General features: G+C 44.2%; 3 protein-coding genes across 3 annotated transcripts in view; 1 reads left to right on the forward strand and 2 right to left on the reverse strand.

Moving 5' to 3' along the window:
* The first annotated feature begins 332 nt into the window (after positions 1-332).
* On the forward strand, positions 333-6,337 carry fam78bb (family with sequence similarity 78 member Bb). The gene is made up of 2 exons (XM_069694983.1): positions 333-1,547; positions 3,075-6,337. Exons 1-2 carry the CDS (start codon positions 1,168-1,170, stop codon positions 3,595-3,597), a joined length of 903 nt encoding a protein of 300 aa, XP_069551084.1. The 5' UTR covers positions 333-1,167; the 3' UTR covers positions 3,598-6,337.
* A 266-nt stretch (positions 6,338-6,603) lies between these two features.
* slc35a3a (solute carrier family 35 member A3a) lies at positions 6,604-16,677 on the reverse strand. Its single transcript, XM_069694982.1, has 8 exons — positions 16,593-16,677; positions 16,251-16,460; positions 14,510-14,664; positions 14,255-14,377; positions 10,969-11,143; positions 9,469-9,587; positions 8,722-8,855; positions 6,604-8,626 (listed from the first exon to the last, which is right to left on the reverse strand). Exons 2-8 carry the CDS (start codon positions 16,438-16,440, stop codon positions 8,536-8,538), a joined length of 987 nt encoding a protein of 328 aa, XP_069551083.1. The 5' UTR covers positions 16,441-16,460; positions 16,593-16,677; the 3' UTR covers positions 6,604-8,535.
* A 2,727-nt stretch (positions 16,678-19,404) lies between these two features.
* The window catches only part of notch2 (notch receptor 2), a 41,319-nt gene continuing 38,551 nt past the window's right edge, over positions 19,405-22,172 (reverse strand). The window contains 3 exon segments of the mRNA XM_069694995.1: positions 19,405-21,249; positions 21,251-21,672; positions 22,015-22,112. Coding sequence (XP_069551096.1) covers positions 20,235-21,249; positions 21,251-21,672; positions 22,015-22,112 — 1,535 coding nt within the window. The 3' untranslated portion in view covers positions 19,405-20,234.

Genomic DNA, 22,172 nt, shown 5'->3' on the forward strand with positions numbered 1-22,172 from the left:
CATCTAAATCATTCCACAAATCTTTCCCGAGGTGTGTTACATATTAAGACGACCTGTTGCATCTTATCTCGCGGCCCTTTTCACACCTGCACTGAATTAAGCTACATCCACTGGGGTCTGATCTGGCCTTTTGTCTGCTTTGTGTTTATGGGATTAGAAAGCATTATTCCAACATGGAGGAAAGAGGTCGCACAGCTACTACTGTGCAGACGCGGGCACTCCTACGCCTCGAGTCCCCCCCCCCTCCGCCCCCCTCCCCTCCGCCTCTGTCGTTCATTGGTCCATTCAGCATCTTCAGCACCACGCAGGCTGAACAGCGACGCACACCCATGCAGCGTTCGTCAAATGAGGATGCCGCGCGGCGAACGCTGCTCCGCACGGTTACTGTGACATTGTTTATCGGATTTATTTGAAGTCTAATGACATTTTTTTCTTTTTTTTTTTTCCTTTTCGTCAGTCTATACCAAGTGTTTGCAGTCGTATTATTTGTAGCTCGTCGTCTCGCGCGGTTTGATCGGGAACAGCCCGTCCGAGTCTCTGCCAGAGGAAGCTGCTTTTCCATCACAGATGCTCGCCTTCGCAGGTATCGCTTGTTTCACCGGGTTTCCCTCCCGTCGAGTCGACAGGCATGACGGACTCTAACGTCGCGGCTCAGCTTATAGGCGGCAGCAGCAGCAGCAGCAGCGTCTCATGTGCAGTGCCGCATCAACAAGCACCGCCGCCGCCGCCGCCCGACCACCGGGTCCCTCTGCCGGCGCCCCGGTGTCCGCCGGTCCCCCGACGTCTCTCGTGACATGACAGCTCGGGGCAGAAAGACCAGGATCAAAGGTTACGGGAAGGGGTTCAAGCAGGAGCGCAGACGGCTGAGGAGAGGGCACCCGGAAACGGAAGGAGACAGGCTACAATCATACCTGCATCAACAATTCATATGACACTTTATTAATCTGCGCAGGGTGTTTCCCCCTCTGGCTTGCAGCCTCCAGAGGGGTCAGAGCACGGGGTCAGCCGCACAGCAGCGTCCCTGGAGCTGGCTCATGTGCAGGGCTGGAGTCTACAGGGACTTGCTCCTGGATCCTGGTCTCACTGGACGCCCTCTGAAGCCTTAACGTGATTCTGATTCGGGCCTTCAGCGTGGTAGCACCCACCTTTGCCTTACAGACTCAACTGATGCACGGCCTCATAGTGTTGATACTGGTCGAGTCCCGGTCAGCTGCGCTCTTCCCCTGCAGGCCCGTCAGGCTCACTTGGCTGCTCCTGACCATCACCGTCACCTGCACAGCCATGGGCTGCATCCAGAGCATAGCCTGTAACAAGTCGCGCATCAAACGGGAGAACATCGTGGTGTACGACCTGTCCGCCACCATAGATCACTGCCCCACTGTCATCGAGGAGAACTCGCCCATAGTGCTTCGATACAAGACGCCCTATTTCAAAGCCTCGGCGCGGATTGTGATGCCCCCTATTCCGCGCAGCGAGACGTGGGTGGTGGGCTGGATCCAGGCGTGCACCCAGATGGAGTTCTACAACACCTATGGAGACGTCGGCATGTGAGTCCACACCTCTGGCACCTGCGCGCCCATTACACCCCTCCCCCTCCTCCCCAGTGCCGTAATTTCAGATCAGTCCGCGCGTGCATAGCCTGGTTTGAATGCATGCCTGTACACTATAATAACGTGTCATGCTTGCGCATCACACTGAGAGGAGCATTTGTGCACGCAGCAGGTTAACTGTGCTTGTCAGCCTCCTTCATTCAAACACCCACCAACAGATTCTGTTCCTGTGACTCTGGCACCTAAATAGAAAAAAAGCTGCTATTAGAGGAGCTAAACAACAGTTGCTGCTCTCAATCTCAAATTGTGCCCACGGAGACTTGTCCTCCCCCACATCCCCACAACACACACACACATGATCTGGAAGGCATATGCGAGGGGGTGTTTAATCCTGCTGGGTTTAGGGCGTGGGTGGGTGTAGGGGTGAGAGGATGGGGTGCCATCAGATTGACTACAAAAGCACAACAAATAAATGGGAGTGGGGTGGAGGGGGGCGACCAGTTGACAAACTCTGAGCACAACAAAGGGATGATGATAATCCACTGACAGGCAGCTACCATTGACCATCTTTTGTTCTCGCTTTAAAAGCTCGTGTCTTATCTTCAGTGGAAATCAAAATCTACAACTTTTTACACCTTGGACAGATGCCAGCTATCCCTCATTCAAATATGAATAACAGTCACTCCATTGCCAAAACTGCAAACAGTGGCGGTGCTATTAAATAACAAATTGGCCGACAGCTCATTTATTTACGTTTTTTTTGAGTCTATGAAATTCAGGTTGAGACTTTTAACATCAGCGGGATGCATGATAGAAGTAGTACGGCCTCACTCGTGTTTTTAAATAGTTTTGCACAATAATTAAGATATGACACGTCGGAACATAATGTCAGACTTAGGCTTTACAGACACATCGGTGGTTTTGTTCTTCTCAGCATTTGTTGACAGAAAAAGATCAAATACAACCAGGTATGGCCTGTCTGGTTCTTAACTGGTCTATTGCTTCAGGAGCCACATTTTCCTTTGCCATGAGGTTGCGACCCAAATTTGTGAAAGTTTTGAGCCACTTACATTGATTTTGTAAGTGCAATAATACGCAAAGCGTCCACGCACTGTTAAAACCTGAAATAAACTTAAAAACCTAATGAAATAAATGGGCAGACTTCAGGCATATATGCCTTTCAAACAAGATTATACAGTCGATGCTCGTCAAGACTTTAACTTTAACTGAATGAAAAATGAAAAACGGCCCGTTTACAAACACTCCCATGACACCTTACTATTGATCCGACAGCATTACTTTAGATGTTATTGTCACAACAGCTGCCGGCACGCGACATCGTGGGGAAACTTCAAAATAAAAGCGCAGCAGCAGAAGTACTGTACACCCAAGACCTACTCAAAATGGCCCCACAACCTACTTTTGGGCCAAAACCTGCCAGTTGAGAACCACTGCTTTAAATGAATGGTACATGTGTACCCAGAGATCTGTGTTCCCAGTCACAGGCTTTGCGTCTCCCTCCAGGTCCAGCTGGGAGCTGCCTCAGCTGCGCGAAGGCCTGGTGAGGGCCATCAGCGACTCAGACGGCGTGAGCTACCCCTGGTACGGAAACACAACAGAGACCGTCACCATCGTGGGCCCCACGTCCAAGCCGTCCCGCTTCATTGTCAGCATGAATGACAATTTTTACCCGAGCGTCACCTGGGCTGTGCCGGTCAGTGAATCCAACACGCCCCTGCTAACGAACATCAAAAGGGACCAGAGCTTCACTACCTGGCTGGTGGCGCTCAACACCACATCCAGGGAAAAGATCCTGCTCCACACCGTCAAGTGGCGGATGAGGGTTGACATCACGGTGGATCCGTCCCTGCCTCTGGGTTCCAGGGCCCGGCTGGTGGGCCGGGTGCACCAGGACCAGCCGAGGGTGCTGACCCGCATGGAGCCCATCCCTCCCAACGCAATGGGAAGGCCCAATGCCAACGACGCCCAGGTTCTGATGTGGAGGCCGAGGAGAGGCCCTCCGCTTGTTGTGATACCGCCCAAGTAGGACGAGGAAGGCATCTGATTGGCCGTTTTTTGATATCGTGTCATAGTCGGCCGCTTCTGCAGCGGCTAACAAGCAGGTCAGATGAAAGACAAAAGCAGACAAACGGAGATCTACAAGCAGGCCGAGACTCGTTTTAACCGTCGATGGCACCAACGAGTTGCAGTGATTTGCGTGTAAAATCGTTGGGGGGGGGACATCTGCCTTAATTCCCCACTGCTGCCTTTGACGATCCAGAAAGTGCGCTAGTCTCCGCTTCTGGTGCTGTTGAGCTATCGGGTGTGCAAGGCCTTCACCATCAGTGCTGGGATGTAACGCAAACCTGTACTGTAGCTACTCAGGCCCAGAGGGAGGTGATCGAACCGAAATACAGACAGTTTAAAAAGGGTTTTTTCCAGCCTTAATGATGACATGTTTATGGCCTGCTCTGTACTGTACACTGAAGTGCTGTGTAAGCATTTAACTAAGGGAAGGTGTTAGTGTTCGTGTGTCATACAGGTCTGAGAAGGACGCCGCTGCTGTGGGGTTCATTCATTAAGGACAGAGATAACTACAATATCAACTGGATGATGCGAGTTTGTGTGTGCGTGCAGAAGTGTGTGTATGTGATGTGGTCGTATGTTTTCTATAATGGAGCCCCGGGGTTGGGTCCATGCTTGCTGCTGCTGTCACACCAGACTGCCTCACACTCACAGCAGGGGCCTCATTTGTGAATCCATTATTGGGTTGTTTTTAAACGATTGTCAGCATACATGCATCCTCAGAGCGACTTTGTTTTTGATATATCACCAGAAGTGAAGAAATACCACTAAAGGATTTAGTCATACAGACAAAATGAAGCCCTGCAGTGGGATTTTCTTTCTTTTCCTTTTCTTTTTTTTTCAAAATCACAAAAGGCCAGTTCATCCGAGCTGCAGAGCTTCTCCCTCCCTGCCTTTCGAAAGCCAGAGATGCCTGTGTTGACGACGGCCTTCTTCTTAAATACATAAAACATCTCATCAGATTTGTGAGGACAAGCTGCAAGGTTACTTTATTTTAGGAGTTATAAAACTGAGTCAGTATGCAAACCCACTACGATACGTCTTTAAATAGTGAGTGTAAAGGTTGCAGTGAAAGATAACTGTATTTACGCAGGAAGACTTCAAGGATGAATTCACTCAAATTACACAAACACAGCTTCTCAATTACCTCTAGCTCTAACTAGCCATGCAGGTTTTTATATGTTTAAGGTACTTTGAAGTATCTGTCTGAGAGATTTTGGCCCCTCAACCAAAACAACAGAGGTGAATGAAATCTCTTTAGTGATCACAGCTTTGATTAACTACACTTTAACAGTGTAGCACAACTCCCACAACTGTTTGACCTTAATGCTACAGTCGACATGCTCACATTGGGTATGCTAGTATGCTTATGTAGCAGGTATAATATTTATCATCTTATGATACTGTTAAGTACAGATGGGATTTTTTTTTTTCTCCATCTACCAACTCTAGACAAATTACTCCATGAGAAGTTAGTTGATCACCAGAGTTATTACAATTCATCCTCAGGGTGACATGAATGTCAAATTTTCATGATAATCCATCCAATATTTGGCAAATCATTTAACAAAAAGCCAAAAATGCCAATCTAATTGGGCGCTAGAGGACAAACCCTTTAAAGATCGGTGCGCAGTCTCTTGTGCCATTATGATCCTCTATAAAAGTAAGTACTGATGAAGATACATGACTGAGAATAAAAACCGGAGCGCAAGCTCACAGACTACGAACATTTCATGTTGATTCAGAGAGAAAAATGTTGCTCATTATAATTTGCAGGCAGGTCTGTTTGCTGTACATGTCTTCGTACAGCCTCGGCGTCACAGCAGTGTCGGTATCAAAAGCTCATGCTGAACTGCTGAGCTGGTCCAGATGAGACGGAGATGAAGAGAGACGGATGATGTAACCGCGTTATCTTACCCATGCTGCTCATTACTCTTGGTGCAAACCGAACGAGCCTTCACACACAAGCGCGCGCACACACACACACACACACACACACACACACACACACACACACACACACACACACACACACACACACACACACATTTAGAATTACACCTCTAAGGACTGTTCTGCAAGCCCTGATACACACTAATCACACGGAGGCATGGAAAACGGATAGTTCAACAACCTACTGTAGCCATGACACAGAAGCAGTTCGTGAGGACACGCGAGAGCCCACGCTGACAATCAAGGGAAACATCTAGAGCAGCACTTTTAACTGGGGAGAATGAAGGCTTAGATCTTTACTGGCCTGGGATTTTATTCAGACAATCGAGGCTTTTATAGTGTGAAACAAAGCAGAAACTGTTTTTCACATGTTGCCCTGATTAAAATTAAAGTGTTAATGAAAATACATTTATACTTAACCATGAGGTCGCACAGTCTGCTGTCTATGTGTATCAGGGCCTCAAGTGTCTTTTACAGTCACGGCTGTGCCTGTGGACTCGAGGGCAGAGCAGGACACGGCCCTTCACGACGAGTCTGGCTCGTTAATTCCTACTCGTTCTGCTGACTTGACTTGAGTACAACGCAGTGATTGTTAAAAAAAAATAAATGACTGGGTAATGTTTCAGTGTTACAATAAGAAGGACGTGAAAGTCTGCCGTGTTACAGTCCTTTCTCTCAGACTGTCTGGCTTTTGCATGCAGTGTTTTTAAACCCATTAAAACAAATGCCAAAAATATCTAAGTGTGATTTTATTCATGTTAAAAGGTTTGAGGCTCCAAGTTAGGCGACATGATTTATATTAAAGTAGTCCAGGTAGACGTGTAATTGTGCAAAATCAATCGAGTCAAACATTTAGTGGTGTAATAATCTGAAATGGTGATAAGAGGCTATGAAGATGGCTCCATTTTAATACATTTTTCTATAGTACATCCCAGTATGAGTATAAAATGAAAATGTGTGGGTTGTACGGTAGAAAAGATCATCAAGGAGGCACACAAAAAAAAACACATTCACATAAGTTAATGGAAACACTTGTTCTCTTTTTATAAAAGATTCACATACTGGTAATTCAAATAATAACGTTATTAATTATACCCGCTTTGTCCCAAGAAAAAAACAAGTAGTTGAAGAAAAAGAAGACACATTAGTCGAATCATTCAGTCCAAAGTTACTTCCCATGTAAATAGCAGCTCCAGTGTGACGTGATCAACAAATTCAGTAACTTTGATTACTCTGCCACAAATTCAACAGAATATGTCGTGACACAAGCACAGGACACACGGAGCTGGATGTTGACCATCATCAGTGGCTTTGGAAAGCGATTTGAACTTCAGCCTCATTCCTGACTGAATAAGTTAAACAGACATTTCGATTTATAGATTTAAATGGTGCTATTATTTACACCCGAGGTTGTTTCAGGATTTCAGGTTGTACAAAAGTATCTCACACATAAATCAATATCTTCAAATAATCAGCGTCAAACAGTATTTCTGAAGTGTCAGATTAATTGATTTCTATAGTATTTTATTACCGTCAGACTGACTCCACCAGACTGACAGATTAGTGACGTACAGAGCAACAGCCCTGTATATGTTATCAAAGATGGCCCAGGGGCTATATGTTGCCTGGCAACAAAAACTGCAGCCAAAAATAGCTGAAATAAATGCAACACAAGAGCCATAATTGAGGAAAAATACTAGTTACGGTCGCTGCAACTATTGTAGTCTAATGCATCGTGGGTTTTTTCTTCTTTTTTTTTTCCTCGACCAGAGCCTTCCAGGCAGACAGGCCTCTCAAGCTGTGTACAAATCCCACCTCTGCAGCAGGCTTCAGGACTAAATCACACCATTTTCAACTTAAACAACTGGACTGTCAGAGCCCGTTGATGTGTTGTACACAGCTTCAGAGTAAACAAAGGCTGGGAAGGCTCATTTCAGGCCTTAAAATGTGCTTGCAGAGGCCAAAATGGGAGCAGAGAGACCGTCGGAGCATAAAACACAGTGACGCTGCTTTTCCACCGTATCGAATGGTTCGACTCGACTCGACTTTTCCGGACTTTTTCAAGTTTTCTGTTGGGCCGGAGTTGTGGATAGTAGCTGGTACATTTTTTGTTTTTAGGTATAAACTTCATGATGACACTGCAGACCACTGTTAAGTCAGTGGGAATCGTTGCTAGAATCATCACTACGTCGGGACATCCTGCACAAACTCGCCATTGTTGAAAAGCCAAGTGTGTGTTAAGTGTTGAAGATGACACGCCGTCGTATTACGTGTCATCGCTACGACAGGCCGCTACATTGAAGGGGGAATATTCTGCAGTGGAAAACGATGTCCAGAAAAGTGCCTGGGAGCACAGGCGAGGCGAGTCGAGTCGAATCGAGTTAAACGATGGGATGGAAAAGTGTTATACGGTAACTCTGAGATTAATGTGACAACAGTTTGAGCTAAAGTTTGGCTGTGTCTGTAAAAATGTAGTTTTTGAAGAGGATTTAGAAATTCCCATCTGTTGGCCTGTTTCATTCTTTTTTGTATAGGTGTGAGTGACGTGGCAGTAACAGTGACTGGCAGTCAAAGTAGCTCTTAATGAGCACAATCAGTCGGTCCTGTCCAGAATATCTATCTCGCTCTGGAGGTGTGGCAGCCAGGATCATCTCTAACAGCGGTAGTAATAGAAGAAAAGAAAAACATCCGATCCCGTTTTCTTTCCTCGTAGCTTCTCCTACTCGGCTGAGGCACTTTTGGTGCGAGACCCATCACAGCGTTGGGCTTGCTTCTCTTTAACCTTTCTCTCTTCCCAACCTGCTTACCTCCTCTCTTCCTCCTTTTTGTGATCATAATATATGATGAAGACCTTTCCCCTTCTTTTCCTGCAGTCCTCTGTCCTCCTTTGCCCTCCACGGCCTCACCACGACCTCCTGCTGCTGCTGTGGTGTCAGCCGTGAGTGTCCTACGCCCTGCTGGGGTTGGGGGACGGCTTGCCTTCATAGCCGTACAGGAAAGTGGCCACGATGACCAAAATGGCCCCCATGAAGAAGACACTGTAGACGACAGCAGACGACGCTATGAGCTCCTGACATTCTGATTAGATTAAAGAATACAGGGAAGAGACAGAGTGAAAGTGAGTTTCCTTTACCCGGTGGGGTCGAAGTCCTGCAGCCAGAAGTACGATATAAGAGTTGACAGGATGATGGAGAGTGATGTTGCGAAGCCCTTGAGGATGTTGTCTGCATACTTGATGACCGCTGCTATGACGAGACCACCCAGCGCCTGGAGAAACAAACACGCAGACACAGATGGGCAGAGGCATGACCTGCGGGGGCCAGCAGGGGGTCTGATCCACAAAATTAAACAGTCTGTCGCCCAGAAGCTTGATAATATACTTTAAAGCCGGGGTCTTCAACGTTTTTCAGGCCAAGGACCCCCAAACTGATAGAGAGATGGCGCAGGAACCCCCTACTATATATATATATTGTATAAAATTGTGTTTTATATTAAACTGGAGGAGTGCAGGAGGCTTGGAGGGACAGGTCCAGGCGAGTCTCGCGCTGTGAGTGAACCTGTGCCCAGCTTGAGAGAGCTCCTGTGTGTCGCTGAATGTGCGCATTTCTGACTGAAAGATAACATCTTCTGCCTCCATTTTATCCATTCACTACAATATGTCGGATTCATGTTTGTGTGTATTTAAAGACATTTAAATTTGTGGAAAAAAAATTGGAGGAAAAAAAAAATTAAAAAAATAGTCTAATCAACCAAAAATTTCAGACCCCCTGCAGTACCTCCGCGGACCCGCTAGGGGTCGCGGACCCCATGTTGAAGACCTCTGCTTTAAAGTAATGCTGGGAAACGCTTATTGAACCAACGTCAGTGGAGGGAGAGTTACCTGCAGCGCTACAACAGTCCAGGTGATGGAGTTGTATCCCTGAAACATTCCTGACTCCTTCACCCTCTCCCCGTCATACGCCATCATCCCGAAGAGGCCAAACACCAGGCCAAACATCCCTGGAAACACCAGCATGATAACACGACAGAGTGAACTGAAGATCCGTCCGGAGATTTCACACTTCAGTCCGATCAAAACAAAACAATTGCACTTAATTTGAAGGGAGAAATCCAAGACCGCCGTGAACAGAGGCAGCAGGCTGCACATACGAGGTAAAGTCACCAGAAAGATGCAAGTGGAAGGATATTTTTTAAAACTGAGGTAAAGATACGTTTAAATCTCCTTCTTTGGGTTTTTCTTTTATTTGTGCGGTCATTCCATTGTTATTAATGCCATTTACATTTACATACATTACTTGTATTTGAATGTCACTGACACCGTTACTTGCTTTAATGCAAAGTGCAATCTATGACCTACAGTTCTCGCTGGTCCCTGCTGCTTTTTGCTGTTGATTCTCATTTAAACATTTCTATTGTTATTGTTATTTTCTATATTCATTCAAAGTTTTTAGATTTGATATCTATTTTCCTTTTTTTCAATTCTTGTTGAAGGTGAAAGGTCAACTACCAAAGTTAGAATATGTGCATGTGACAATAAAAATCTCTACATCTGATGAATTTAAACTTACTGCAAAAATGTGCAGAGACAAGAGGAACAAGTACAGAGAATGAAAATGAGAAAAAGAAACCATTTCTGTTGAGCTCAGTCATAAACTGAGGTGCCACACAAACACTAATCCTAATATTTTTGTTTGATTTGTTTAATTGGGTTTTATTAATCAACTTTCAGGACTTTTGTGAAAATCTGATGTTTTAGGTTATGTTTATGCAGAAAGATAGAAAATTCCTAAGAGTTCCCAAACTTTAAAGCACCAGTGCAGGTTGTTTTTCTGGTGCGATAATCCAAAACTATTCAATTGGCAAATTTATAAAATAAAGAATTGGATTATCAAAATTCTTGGTGGATTAATTAGCTAATCGTTTCTGTCCTGAATCCTCTTTGCATTCACTTTTGCAACAAATGCAATCCCCTGCATTTTCTTCTTGGTGCAGCTCTAGGCTCCAGTGTTTAATGCAGGTGAAAAAGCTCTGAGCTCACACCAGGAATCGCAGGAGACCTTACACAAGCCCGACACGTTCCAGGGTAAAAATAAACTAGACAGGAACATTCATCTTAAAAGAAATATATCGGAGGCTGAAAAGCCCAGCTGGCTCTCTGTACAAAGAAGAGAGAAAACCTTACACACGCTTGCTTCAGAAACATGGAGGCGGTGCCTTTCCCAATCTGCTTTCTCGCATTGTTATTCTCTCCTCATGCTTTAATTAAATGCCATGAATGGCTTTGGACCACGTGATTACTTGTCACCGCTCTGAATGACATTATACATGTAAAAAAAAAAACCCCCGCTGATATAGAGATGTGTAATCGATGGATGCTGACCTAGCTGGATGTTGCGGACCCAGACGCTCTGCTTGCTCTCCTTCAGGATCTTCTCAAAGTAGACGCCAGCGAAACCACTGGAGCAGCACGCCACCAGAACTGCAGCGACGCCGACGAACTGGGAGCCAGCAGACGGGGACTCCTTCTCCGGGGCCACGGCAGACTCAGAGGGCCACTGGCAAGCACAGAAATGCACCTTGATTTTAGTCAGTCTTGAGCTCTAAAGTTTACTCTTACCAAGACGTCAGTTCAAAAAAACAAAGCACGCAAGCCTCTTTCAAGATGTATAATTTAGATTTTAGAAGTTAAATGCCAAAGAAAACATAGTGTGGCAAAATTTGAGAAAGAATAAAGAACACAAAATGTTATTCAAAGCTCAAAGGTCTGGCGAGATGGATTTCAGCATCTAAGAATGGAGCCGTTTGCATCAAAATAAAGAGCTTTCCTCTTCAGTTGAGCATTTCCATGCATGTATGTGTGTCTGCATTTATATATGCATAAAAAAAAATATTCTTGATGTTACGGCAAGAAAAATATTGTATTGTTCATTTCAAGAACAAACAGTTGAAACCAAATAAGTTTTATAGTTTTCAGCATAAAAGTGACAGTTTGCTTTTAAATGTTCAGTAAAAACTAAAATGGTGGTTTGCTGAACAGCTGAAATCACTCTGCTTTTTGGAACTAACTCCTCCACAGAAAAGCCATCTTCAGACATCCTTGTTGTTACGGTGCGTAAGTTACACACAAAACGTACATCATCTCCATCCCACAACCAGTGTGTCAACATAAGAGTCTGGAAACCCGCAGGCTCTCACCGTCACTACAAACAGCTTGTATCATAAAACCGTGTATCGTGTCCTATATATCAATTCATCTTCCAACGAACAAATATATATATGCTATTGGAGAGTCGATAGGCTTCAACTCTCTGCACTGATTCACAGTCAAATCTCTCTGAACCGACGACGCTGCACCTGAAATCATACACTAGCACCTTCGCAGCTTTGCTGAGTTGTGAAAGTGCTGCAAAGCACGAGTTCTGGTGTTATGTGCTGCAGTAAGCAGGAAAATGGGTGTTAATACAAAAAAAAATATGATGATCTTATGTTGTGCAGAGGTAAATTTAGAGAAATTTATTGTGGATATTGCACTTTTTCTTTGGATAAAAAAAGATTCAGAGCAAGGTGACGTTATTGTTTGGTGATGTTCATTTTGATAGGTTGATTTTTTTTTTTTTTAAGAAGAAGACGCTGTTTGGCTTCTACCTCCCTCATCAGCCTCATAACAAACCCTGCTGAGTGAGAAGTAGCAGCACGAACCTTGAAAATGAACAGTGAAAATGAGACGCTACATTAACGCAAAATGAGCCAATTATTTCCATTCAGAATCATGAATTTTTTTTTGTTTTTTTTCCCTTCTGGGCTTTATTCAGCCAGCCACAGTGCAGAACGGACAGGATGTGTGTGTGTGTGTGTGTGTGTGTGTGTGTGTGTGTGTGTGTGTGTGTGTGTGTGTGTGTGTGTGTGTGTGTGTGTGTGTGTGTGTGTGTGTGTGTGTGTGTGTGTGTGGAGGGGGGGGGGCAGTGCATGACATACAGTAAAGGTCCTGGAATCAAACTGGAAACGTTACAGTACGCATGTCAACCACTGGACTATCAGGTCGCCAAGGATTCCTCCTCCTTTGTTTCACTCTTGTTTGTAGGGCGGTTTGCAAACAGAATAGTTGCTCTGACTGTTTGTTAGTATCACATTTGATGTGATAATCAGTTGTTTAAGGCTTCAGGAGGAGTCATGGATAAACCACAGTCACATTCCTGCACTCATCTGGGTTACATGAAGAACAAATTGGGAGTAGATATTTCTTCCTGTCTGATCCTGTCGATTGATAAAGGTCTCCTCCTCCTCCTCCTCTTCCTGCATTGTGCCTCTGCCTTCCAGCTCATCCAGAATTCAGATCAAACCGGGCGTAATACTAACTGACTGCCATTTTCTTTGTTTTGCCAAGGAGTAGGAGGTGACATAAAAACAGTCACTCCTCTTCCGACACATCATTGATCAACACTTCCCAGGTAACCGCCGGTGACCAATATTTATTCAACACGCCTCATTGTTTATTCAACCTTTATAAAACAGAATAACTGCTGCTACCGGCATCTCTTTTCTTCAGAGATTAGAGATCACAAAAGTTCAAATGAATAAGAAGGCTCGGTTCCAAAGAGCGCATGCTTAACGAAACAAAATGACAACCACAGAATTGGGAAAACGTTGTTTCCTTTTTGATACAGAATCACTATAAGGACACTTTTTAAATTGTTTTAATATGATTTCAGGCTGAAGCTGCAAATTCTCAACAGACATAAAACAACTGCTGTTAGTGTAAATAGGTAAGATGGTAGGAAGCTGTGAATTTCCTTGTGAAATCTACACTGGCCGCACACTAAACTCTCCAAACTCTGGACTAAGTGGCAAACCCAGAGTTTTACACGAGAGTCAAAGAAAACAAAGTGAATATTCTGTCTGGTTATTAGGTTAGTAGAATAAACCCAACAGTCTTAATTAAGTGCTGCTTTCAGTCCATTTGACGTATCCGCCGGCTCATTTTATCAGCTGCTGGCCTCATCACAGATCTATCGGTATCAGTGTATATGTTGGCCTGATTTAGAAATAGTTCCATTTATGGTTTCTATATAGTTCTTTATACTAATTAAATTCACCGTGAAGTTCACTGCTTCAGTGCACTTTGATCTCAGTGTCACAATAAACTGTAAAATGTCATGCTGCCACCACCACATATCTCACAGTCAAGCGTTTGGTAACCATATTTGAGGGATCGTTGCAAAAATGTGTGGTTACATTTTTTTTAAAAAAAGAGTACCGGCCAATATATCAAACTTTTTACTCCCTATTAACAGTATCGTATCGAAAAATCCTGTATCAGTCGGGCTCTAGTTGTTACGTAGAGATTACCAGGCTCAGAACTGAAAATATTCTAGTAAAACTTGCTTGGCCTTATCATGTCAGTCTTGTTCTCTATCAAGAATAATATTAATAATAATTCATCATTATTCTGCACTGTAAGACCCTGAGGCAGCCTCCACCCATCCACTTTACACCAGCTGATTATAAGTGGAATAAAAGGCTTCATTTAAAAGCCGCAGATTATTACATTCTCAAATAATGTTTCCATTAAGAGGGACCAATAATAAGATCATCTGTTGCCCGTTTCTAAAAATGGTGAATTTTGATTTATACAAAACAAGTACAAGAGACATAAAGATGCACCTGACCTGCACGAGAGCCACCCCGGCCATTAGAATCAGCAAGGAGAGCCACTGGTAGACGCCCAGCCTGCGGCCCAGCATGGACACGGAGAACAGAGCTGTGGTCAGGATCTTCAGCTGGTACGTCACCTGAGGGAGACAAAGCAGGAAACCAGTAAATAATCCAGGAAGAGAAGTGATGCGCTGATTGCTCAAAAAGGCTCATCGGGTCCGGTGATTGTTACACTGAGCCTCCAAACGCGAGCCTGCTCTACGTCGTACCTGGTAGGTGGCTGCGTCCAGGTTGGACAGGGCGACGTACAGCAGGTTGTTTTGTAGTGTGTAGATCCCCGAGGGGATCGCCAGCTTCAGCGTTTCTATGGGTTTGTGAAGGATTTCCTGGCGAAGGATGCTGTTCAGAGCTCGCATGCTGTAACCTGAAAAATAAAAGCCGACAAGTTACACATATATATACATTTTGTTGTTCAATTAAGTCCGGTAGGTTTGGCAGGGTGTCATGATTTTAAAATTATCATTGGAATATATTTGCATTGCTTTTTTTTTTTTAAATTTTTTTTTAAATAAAGCAAAGATGAGAAGTTTGGTGCTTATTAACAAAATGAACATCATTGTTTTTGATACGCTGGTAATAAAAAAGTAAATGAAACGTATAGCCTCCTTGAAGAGTTATTTTGGTTCTGGCAGGGGCCCGTTCCAAGAAGCAGGTTTAAAAGCCTGGAATAAAAACTGGAACAGTTCTTGTTCGTCCAGGCTCCAGATCTGAGAGGCTTTTACAGTTAAAGGAGGATTGTGTAGGATTTAGTGGCATATAGAGGCAAGGCTGCATTTCGCAACCTACTGAACATCCTTTGCCTCACAACACCCTTCCAAGCGTCTAAGAGAATTTACGATGGCAGCAAAAATTGTGGAAAGGGCCTCGGGAGAGTCAGTGTTTGGTTTGTGCCTTCTGGGTTACTGTAAAAAAAAAAAAAAAAAAAAAAATGGCAGTGCAACATGGTGGGCTCCATGGAAGAGGACCCACTCTCTACGTAGGCATGAAGGGCTTATTCTGAGGTGACAAAATCACAACAATTCAGGTGATTACACACTAATGAAAACATTATCATGAATACTATTTTCAATTTAAGCCAATAGATCTCCCTAAATCCTGCACACTAGTCCTTTAATTTAGTAAACCTGCTTTTTGCAAAGGACCCTAGCATTTCAAACAAAGGGTCGCGGTTTCTGCACGGGAGAAACTCGACAAACCTCACTGAAATTTCTCAGGCGCAGAAGCTGCAGCATAACTACACCTGCACTGTCCATCTGGAGCACCAGGTGTCAAGAACCGTCAGCCGATCATCTTCTTTATTTGTCTTTGATCAGACCGTCTTGATTTAAATGTTAACTTTGCTCATTTCAGACTGGATTGTATTCAGAGAAGGAATCTGGTGTGGCGGCTTATTAAGAAAACATTCAACGGGTTTGAACTTTGTCCTTCTTGTTTTAACAAAAAAGGCTATGTTTGTATTCTATTTTCTTGCCGATACAAAACAAAATTTGACATTTATATTTGTTGTCATTGCCGTTTTATTTCAATCTAAATAATTTGTCATAACAGGGACTGAAATGATAAGTCATCTAATCCATTAAAAAAAAAAAAATAAAAAAAAAAGAGCAGAATACCAGCACTCCCAGATCAATACATAACAACTCATTGTGGGCAAAAAAAGTGACATTTATTTGCACAAAATACAAATTCTTGGTACAACCGTGCACCGCTGTGGTTCAAGATTCGCGAGTTCTGCGTGCCATTTTTCTGTATACGTGTAATCTATGAAATCAAATGACAGGCTCATTCATAATTGAGATTTTGAATGAGACAAACCAAAGCTGTCACTGTGGTTTCTTGAGTGTGAGGCGTTGCTGCCTCTCTCTGTTTATGTCATATATATATATATATATATATATATATATATATATATATATATATATATATATATATATATGCACGTGCACTTACTATGCTCCTTGAAGACTAGCAGCACACAGGTGAAGATCTTCATGACCTCTGCCACCACCACAGCTGAGGAGGCCAGGTACCGCGGGCCCTCGGCCTGCAGAGTGCGGGAGTACCGCATGGTGAGCACCAGGGAGGTGGTCTGGAACACCAGCACGCCCAGAGAGAGGTACTTCAGCCGGGAAGAGGCCATGGCCGCTGATCGGTGGGTCGCTGCAGGACACGGGAGAAGAGGGAGAGAGAGAGAGAAAAAACACAGTTGGAGGTATAAAGACGCAGACACCGAGCTACAGTGAGGAGTGAAGGAAGCAACCGGAGCAAATAGTGACCGAGAATTAGACTCACCTTTCACTTCTTTTATTGGCGCTTTAAAGGCAACTTCACTGACGCATAAATCAAATCCTTTTATCGACTTTAAGCTTTTGGCGTCTTCTCTCGGCGACTTTCTGTCACACACACACACACACACACACACACACAGACAGACAGACAGACAGATATATATACACACACACACACACAGTCAGACAGACAGACAGACAGACAGGTACTGGTGGCTGAACCCAGCTGTCAAAACAGCAGCCCTTCAAGTGCTGGCCTCCATTGACCCGCTCCAGATATCAACCGTCCGTCCGTCCGCTCGTAACTGCACATTATCTTTTCAGGCTCCGCACACCGACTGTCGCTTCTTCCATTACGGTTCAGCTCACCACACAAAGAAAGAGTTACTTACACAGAGAGGCCAAACAAGGAGACAAATCTCATGCATGTTAAGTCCTTAATGACTTCCGTGTTCAGATCTCTTCCTCGTCTTCTCGTCGGGGGGCTCTTAGTGAGACACAGCGCACCCTGCTGTTCTGGATAGAAAATGCAGTGCTTATTTATTTATTTTTTTGACTCTATAAGCTTTTAAAACAACAAGCAAGTTTGTGATTCCTTCACAGAAAAAAAAAACAGAGGAATGAGAAAGTAAAGAAAATTATATCGACAAATCCAAACGGAGAATTGTTACAGTGTTGGCCCGTGCATTAAAACGCTTTCCATATTTAAAAGTGACGCTCAGCAGAAGTCAAATGTAAAGTTTTGAAACCTGAAATACAAGTCAAAAGCAAGTCTCACCAGGCCATCAAGTTCAGAGTATGCCAGACTTAAAAAAAAAAATTAAAACAGTGTATTAGATGTTGAGTTGCATGCAGTCAATTAATGAATAAATACATACATGTTAAGTATTTATTGACAACACTTCCTATATTTTACAGCTGTGATATAAAACTTTTTTGAGTTTTATCAACATTGCACTGAAGACCAGTGTTTGTGACATTAGTGGTGCTGAATGCACAAGACTGAACCTGTGATCCACACTTTCACTGTCAATATAATCCAGATTTTTAGGGTAGAAACTATTGTCTCTGACTTTCGTAATTTCCTATGATCACTAAAAATATATATTTAAGTACAATTGCGCATTTATGTAGTGATTGTAAGGTAAATTGAGGGGAAAAGTTATTTAAAAGTAGTTAAGGTAAATCTGAGGCCCTGATAGGCAAATCACAATTAGTTGAATACTGTTGTTTTTTTTGTATTCTGAACTAAATTTCACCACCGCGGGATTAATGAAGTCTTATTTTATCTTTATCTTTTATTTTTCAGTAAAATACTGTGATTATCTATCAAACTTCGCTCCTCTGCTGTGTTGGAATTACAAAACTGAGAAACAGAATCAATCGGGAAGAAGGAATCAAGCGTCGGTCTGAACTTCTATCTTCAAATAGCCACATTTTTACAGCAGAATGTGTTTGAGGCCTGATTTTGAACCCACTTGAAATCAATCTCAGAATCAACACCAGCAATGTGCACGAACCTGTGAAGAAAACTATGGTTTAGAAAAAGAACATACGCTCACGAATCTATGAAGATCTGGGCTTTATTTCAGAGAACACATTTGGTTGATCATTTGTTTTTTTTTTCCAACATAAAATTCATCAGTTTTAGTTCTACCTTATACAAACATGGTGACAACTACTTCATATTGCATGTATATTATGGGCTATTTGGTTAACACAGGAAAGTACAATAAACAACAACAACAACAACAAAAAAAACATTTTATATACAGAATATAGACAGATAGCCTTGCATATGTACGGGAACTGACACCTTAAATGTACAGAACACGTGTTTGTGAAACTACAGGGATATTGTACGTATGTATAAAGAACGAGGCCCTCGAGTGTCGGATAATGGGAATATTGATAACACTTGAACATTTGGTTTGTTTACACGGTAGTAATTCCAAACAAAGGTGACCTTTACGTCGGCGCAGGATGTGCCGCGTGTCTCGACTTTTGATAGATCGCAAGACTTTTGCGAACGAAGAACAACAACTGACAGAAATTTGGAAACGATGTATTTTTGGCTGAATAAAGATCAAATTTGGTCTTAAAGAGACGCTGATGTTCCTTTTTTAAGCTTCAAAAGTTAAAACATGTGACTGATTGTCCGTGTTGACCGAGCAGTCACACAAAAACCTCTGCTCGACACCAACTTTAAAGAGGAGGACGAAAGAAAAGAAAAAAGAGAGTTTACCATACTCACCTCCAGACTTGGTTTATGAATCATGAGGACTACAGACGGTGCTGAGACACACTCTGATTGTAGCAAAGCAAAACTGGTTACATCATTTTGAAAGAAGAACTATTTAGAGAAGAGGCAGCTTAAAGATAAAAAAAAAACAACAACAACAAAAAAACAACAACATGCGCCTCTGTAACATTCAGAATCATTCAGGAAGTGCGAACAGTATTCATATAAAAAAAAAGAAGAAAAAAAAAAGACATTTACAAAGTCAACGATATCTTTGCCTCAGTTATAACAAGCAGAATGAGCTCTAATCGTATGTACATGTCGTCTTACAAAATGCTAAACCTCATGACGCAACAGGAACGAGCGTGACAAAACTAATGCACGGTTTTGCATAAATGGTCTGAACGAATCCCTCAACAAAACGTCGTGGCGAGACGTCCACACACTCGGATTTGGTTTTCAAATCAACTCTTTTGTATTTCTGAAACAGTAACTGCCTTGAAAACACGAGTGCGCAAGCCTCTTATCAACTGATCATGTTTGATGGGAAACACTATTAATGTACCGATTCAAATGCTTACGCGTAACGCATACTGAAGACCCACAGTAATAAGTTGCCTCAGTGTGCATTTGTTTTTAATGTGTCATTATTTAGGTGTTTGTCTTTCTAATCGCGCCTTTTAGCCTTTTAGAAAAATTCCCCTTTAGGACAATAAAAACAATGCACACAAAAAATACGAAACACAAAGGCAGGTAGTTTTGCTTTGAGAATAAAAGCATTAACTGAGTCTGACCCATCATATTAACAAAACAGAGTGAATGGAGTGAGTAGAGGCAGGCTCGTGACACTAAACAACACGTAAGGATAGCATATAGCAGAAAGAAATAATGTCATCCAGGGCAGACAATATCAAAGCAGGAAGTCCACAGTCCCGTCTCCGTGTCCATCTCAACAGTCCCGTTCTGTTTGTCTGATGCAACACCAGCTGACTGCCATCTGGCCTGCAGCTCCTCAATGATCCCTCAATAAACAGTTTGTGTGTTCGGTGCCAAAGAACAAAAAGAAAAGTCATGACTGGAGCCCTCAGAGAGCAGAGGACGCTGGGATCAAAGACGCTACACAGAAAAATGATTTCAGCTCGGGCACAGTCTTGATACTGAGAACATTTTGATTTCTAGCTGATAGCACTTACCGACGTTTCAGAAACTATACACAGCTTTCTTAAGTGCAAAGAGGAGAAGAAAATATAAAAGGGAGGCGACTGATTATCATAATGACGAACAAAACATGAGAATTTAAAGAGAGAAGTGGAAAAAAAAAGCATTCAATGTGTTACTGCGTGTCGTTATTTAAACTACACAGAACGTCGAAGTCAGTCCGTTTCTGCTTTCCTCTTGGCAGGCCTACGCAAACACCTGCATGTTTCCGAGCTGAGGCTGTTGAGAGGACTGCTGCATCGGTTGCGACTGTGGCTGCAGCTGCACCTGCTCTGGAATGTGTGTGTGGTGCGTTGACGGCAGTGCGTGGTGGGAGTTCCCCAGAGGGGTGGGGCTGGTGGTGACGTCAGACCAGTCCGAGTTGGAGTGCGGCGAGGATGAGGACCACGGGTCTGGGGATTCGGGGGAAGGGGTGAGATACGGGTGCTCGCTCGGTGGGTGGGCAGAGTGGCCGGGCGTGGTGCCTTCTGAGCCAGCGGTGGTGTAACTGTGCTGCGAGGGGGGCGTCGGGTATTTATCCACGGGGCTCTGCATGGGCGGGTAGGAGGGCAGTGGCCGAGACTGGCCCTCGATCCCCCCGTGGCCTCCGTGGCTGACGGTGTGGGGGTGCTGCAGGGTGTGGGAAAGCCCGTGTCCCATGCCCATCTGCTCAGACATCTGGTACATCATACCCTGGGTGCAGTGGAGGTGCCCGGGTCCCTGCTGGGAGTGACCCTGACCCTGGTTCTGCCCCTGGGACTGCGTGACTTGTACCTGCCCCGGCTGAGGTTGCTTCAGCATGGCCTGGCCTGCTCCGGGGGCCATCATCTGGAACGTGACGATGGGCGGCAGCTGCTCCCTGCTCATGGTGACATTCATGGGAGTCAGCATCGGGCCCTGGCTGTGGTGTTGCGCCATGCCAGGATGGGATCCGCCCATCTGGTGGGGAACGAGGCCAAACATGTGGCTGCTGTAGCCGTGCTTGGTCATGCCCACCCAGCCCTGCTGCTGCCCCAGCATGTGGCTCACAGGCGGCAGCATTGGTCGCGAGTTGGAGGTGCTCAGGAGGGGAGGGGAATTTGCTGTGGTGGAGACGGCGCCTGAAACGTCACCGGTGTAGGAGTGCGGCGATTCCAGGGAGTCGACAGGTGACATGGTGACGGAGCTCTCTGGAAGTCCCCCTGCTGCCTTCACACCGTTCGTGCCTCCGTTTGCTCCTCCCTCCAACTCCGGCGCCCAAACCCGGGCCCTCTCCTCCAGCAGGCTTCTTTCTCCTTTTGGATTTCATCTCTTTGAGATCTTTCGCCGCCCCGCCAACACCTCCCACCTTCGCCCCACCTCCTCCCCGCCTGCTCTTCTTTCCCTGTGGTCCCTGCCGCATGCCGATGAAGCCCGCTCCATTGGCCCCACACATAACGGAGGAGTTTCCTCCTCCGCCCATGTGGTTAGGCCCGTTGTGTGGACTGTGAACCAAATTGTACTGGTCCAGCAGACGGACTATGTCGTGATGCATGCGTTCTTGAGCGGTGTCGCGGGGAAGCCGATCCAGGTGATCAGTGATGTCACGATTGGAGTAGTGGTCGAGGAGGACCTGAGCGGCCTCGAAGCTGCCTTCTCGGGCTGCAAGAAACAACGGAGTCTCCTCCTGAAGGAAACACAGCAAAAAAATGTCACTCCACCTGACACATCGCATCACAGGCAGTTATTTAAAAAAAGATATACCAATTCATTCTTTGAGAATTTTTAAGAACAGAAAAAATATATTTCTGGATTTAAGTCTCATTGCTATGTTAAATGCAGCTTTAACGTTCAGTATTTATTTGTACTTGTGCTATTTCTTTAGTGTTGTTTTAATTTTTACTTGAGCCATTTTATATCTTTACTTTTACTAACCGTACGTGTGTTTTTATTGCTGTCACACCACTGGATATAGAGCACTCATAACTTGAACAAAGAAAGAGCATATATGAAAAGACGAGAACCCCACCTTGTTGTCTTGCATGTCACGATTGGCTCCATTCTTCAAAAGCACAAGAGTGGCCTCCACATTATTAACTGCAGCTGCCCAGTGCAGAGCAGATTTGCCTAAAATGATGTGGTGATTAACAAAAAGACAAAAAAAAGGACATCCATGTTAACCAGGGA

Source organism: Brachyistius frenatus, unplaced genomic scaffold, assembly GCF_029030835.1.
Source record: "Brachyistius frenatus isolate BFR_SWC_R1_liver_20210118 unplaced genomic scaffold, ASM2903083v1 Contig_18, whole genome shotgun sequence".
NCBI classification, from domain to species: Eukaryota; Metazoa; Chordata; class Actinopteri; family Embiotocidae; genus Brachyistius; species Brachyistius frenatus.

Excerpts from the sequence above, each read along its gene's own strand:
- fam78bb (XM_069694983.1), top strand. The coding sequence starts at position 1,168 with ATGCACGGCCTCATAGTGTTGATACTGGTCGAGTCCCGGTCAGCTGCG. Across the intron at positions 1,548-3,074 it reads ACCTATGGAGACGTCGGCAT|GTCCAGCTGGGAGCTGCCTC; the intron begins GTGAGTCCACAC and ends GTCTCCCTCCAG.
- slc35a3a (XM_069694982.1), bottom strand. The coding sequence starts at position 16,440 with ATGGCCTCTTCCCGGCTGAAGTACCTCTCTCTGGGCGTGCTGGTGTTC. Across the intron at positions 11,144-14,254 it reads CCGGGGTGGCTCTCGTGCAG|TGGCCCTCTGAGTCTGCCGT; the intron begins GTCAGGTGCATC and ends TGTGCTTGCCAG. Across the intron at positions 8,627-8,721 it reads CAGGACTTCGACCCCACCGG|TGTCTTCTTCATGGGGGCCA; the intron begins GTAAAGGAAACT and ends TGTCGTCTACAG.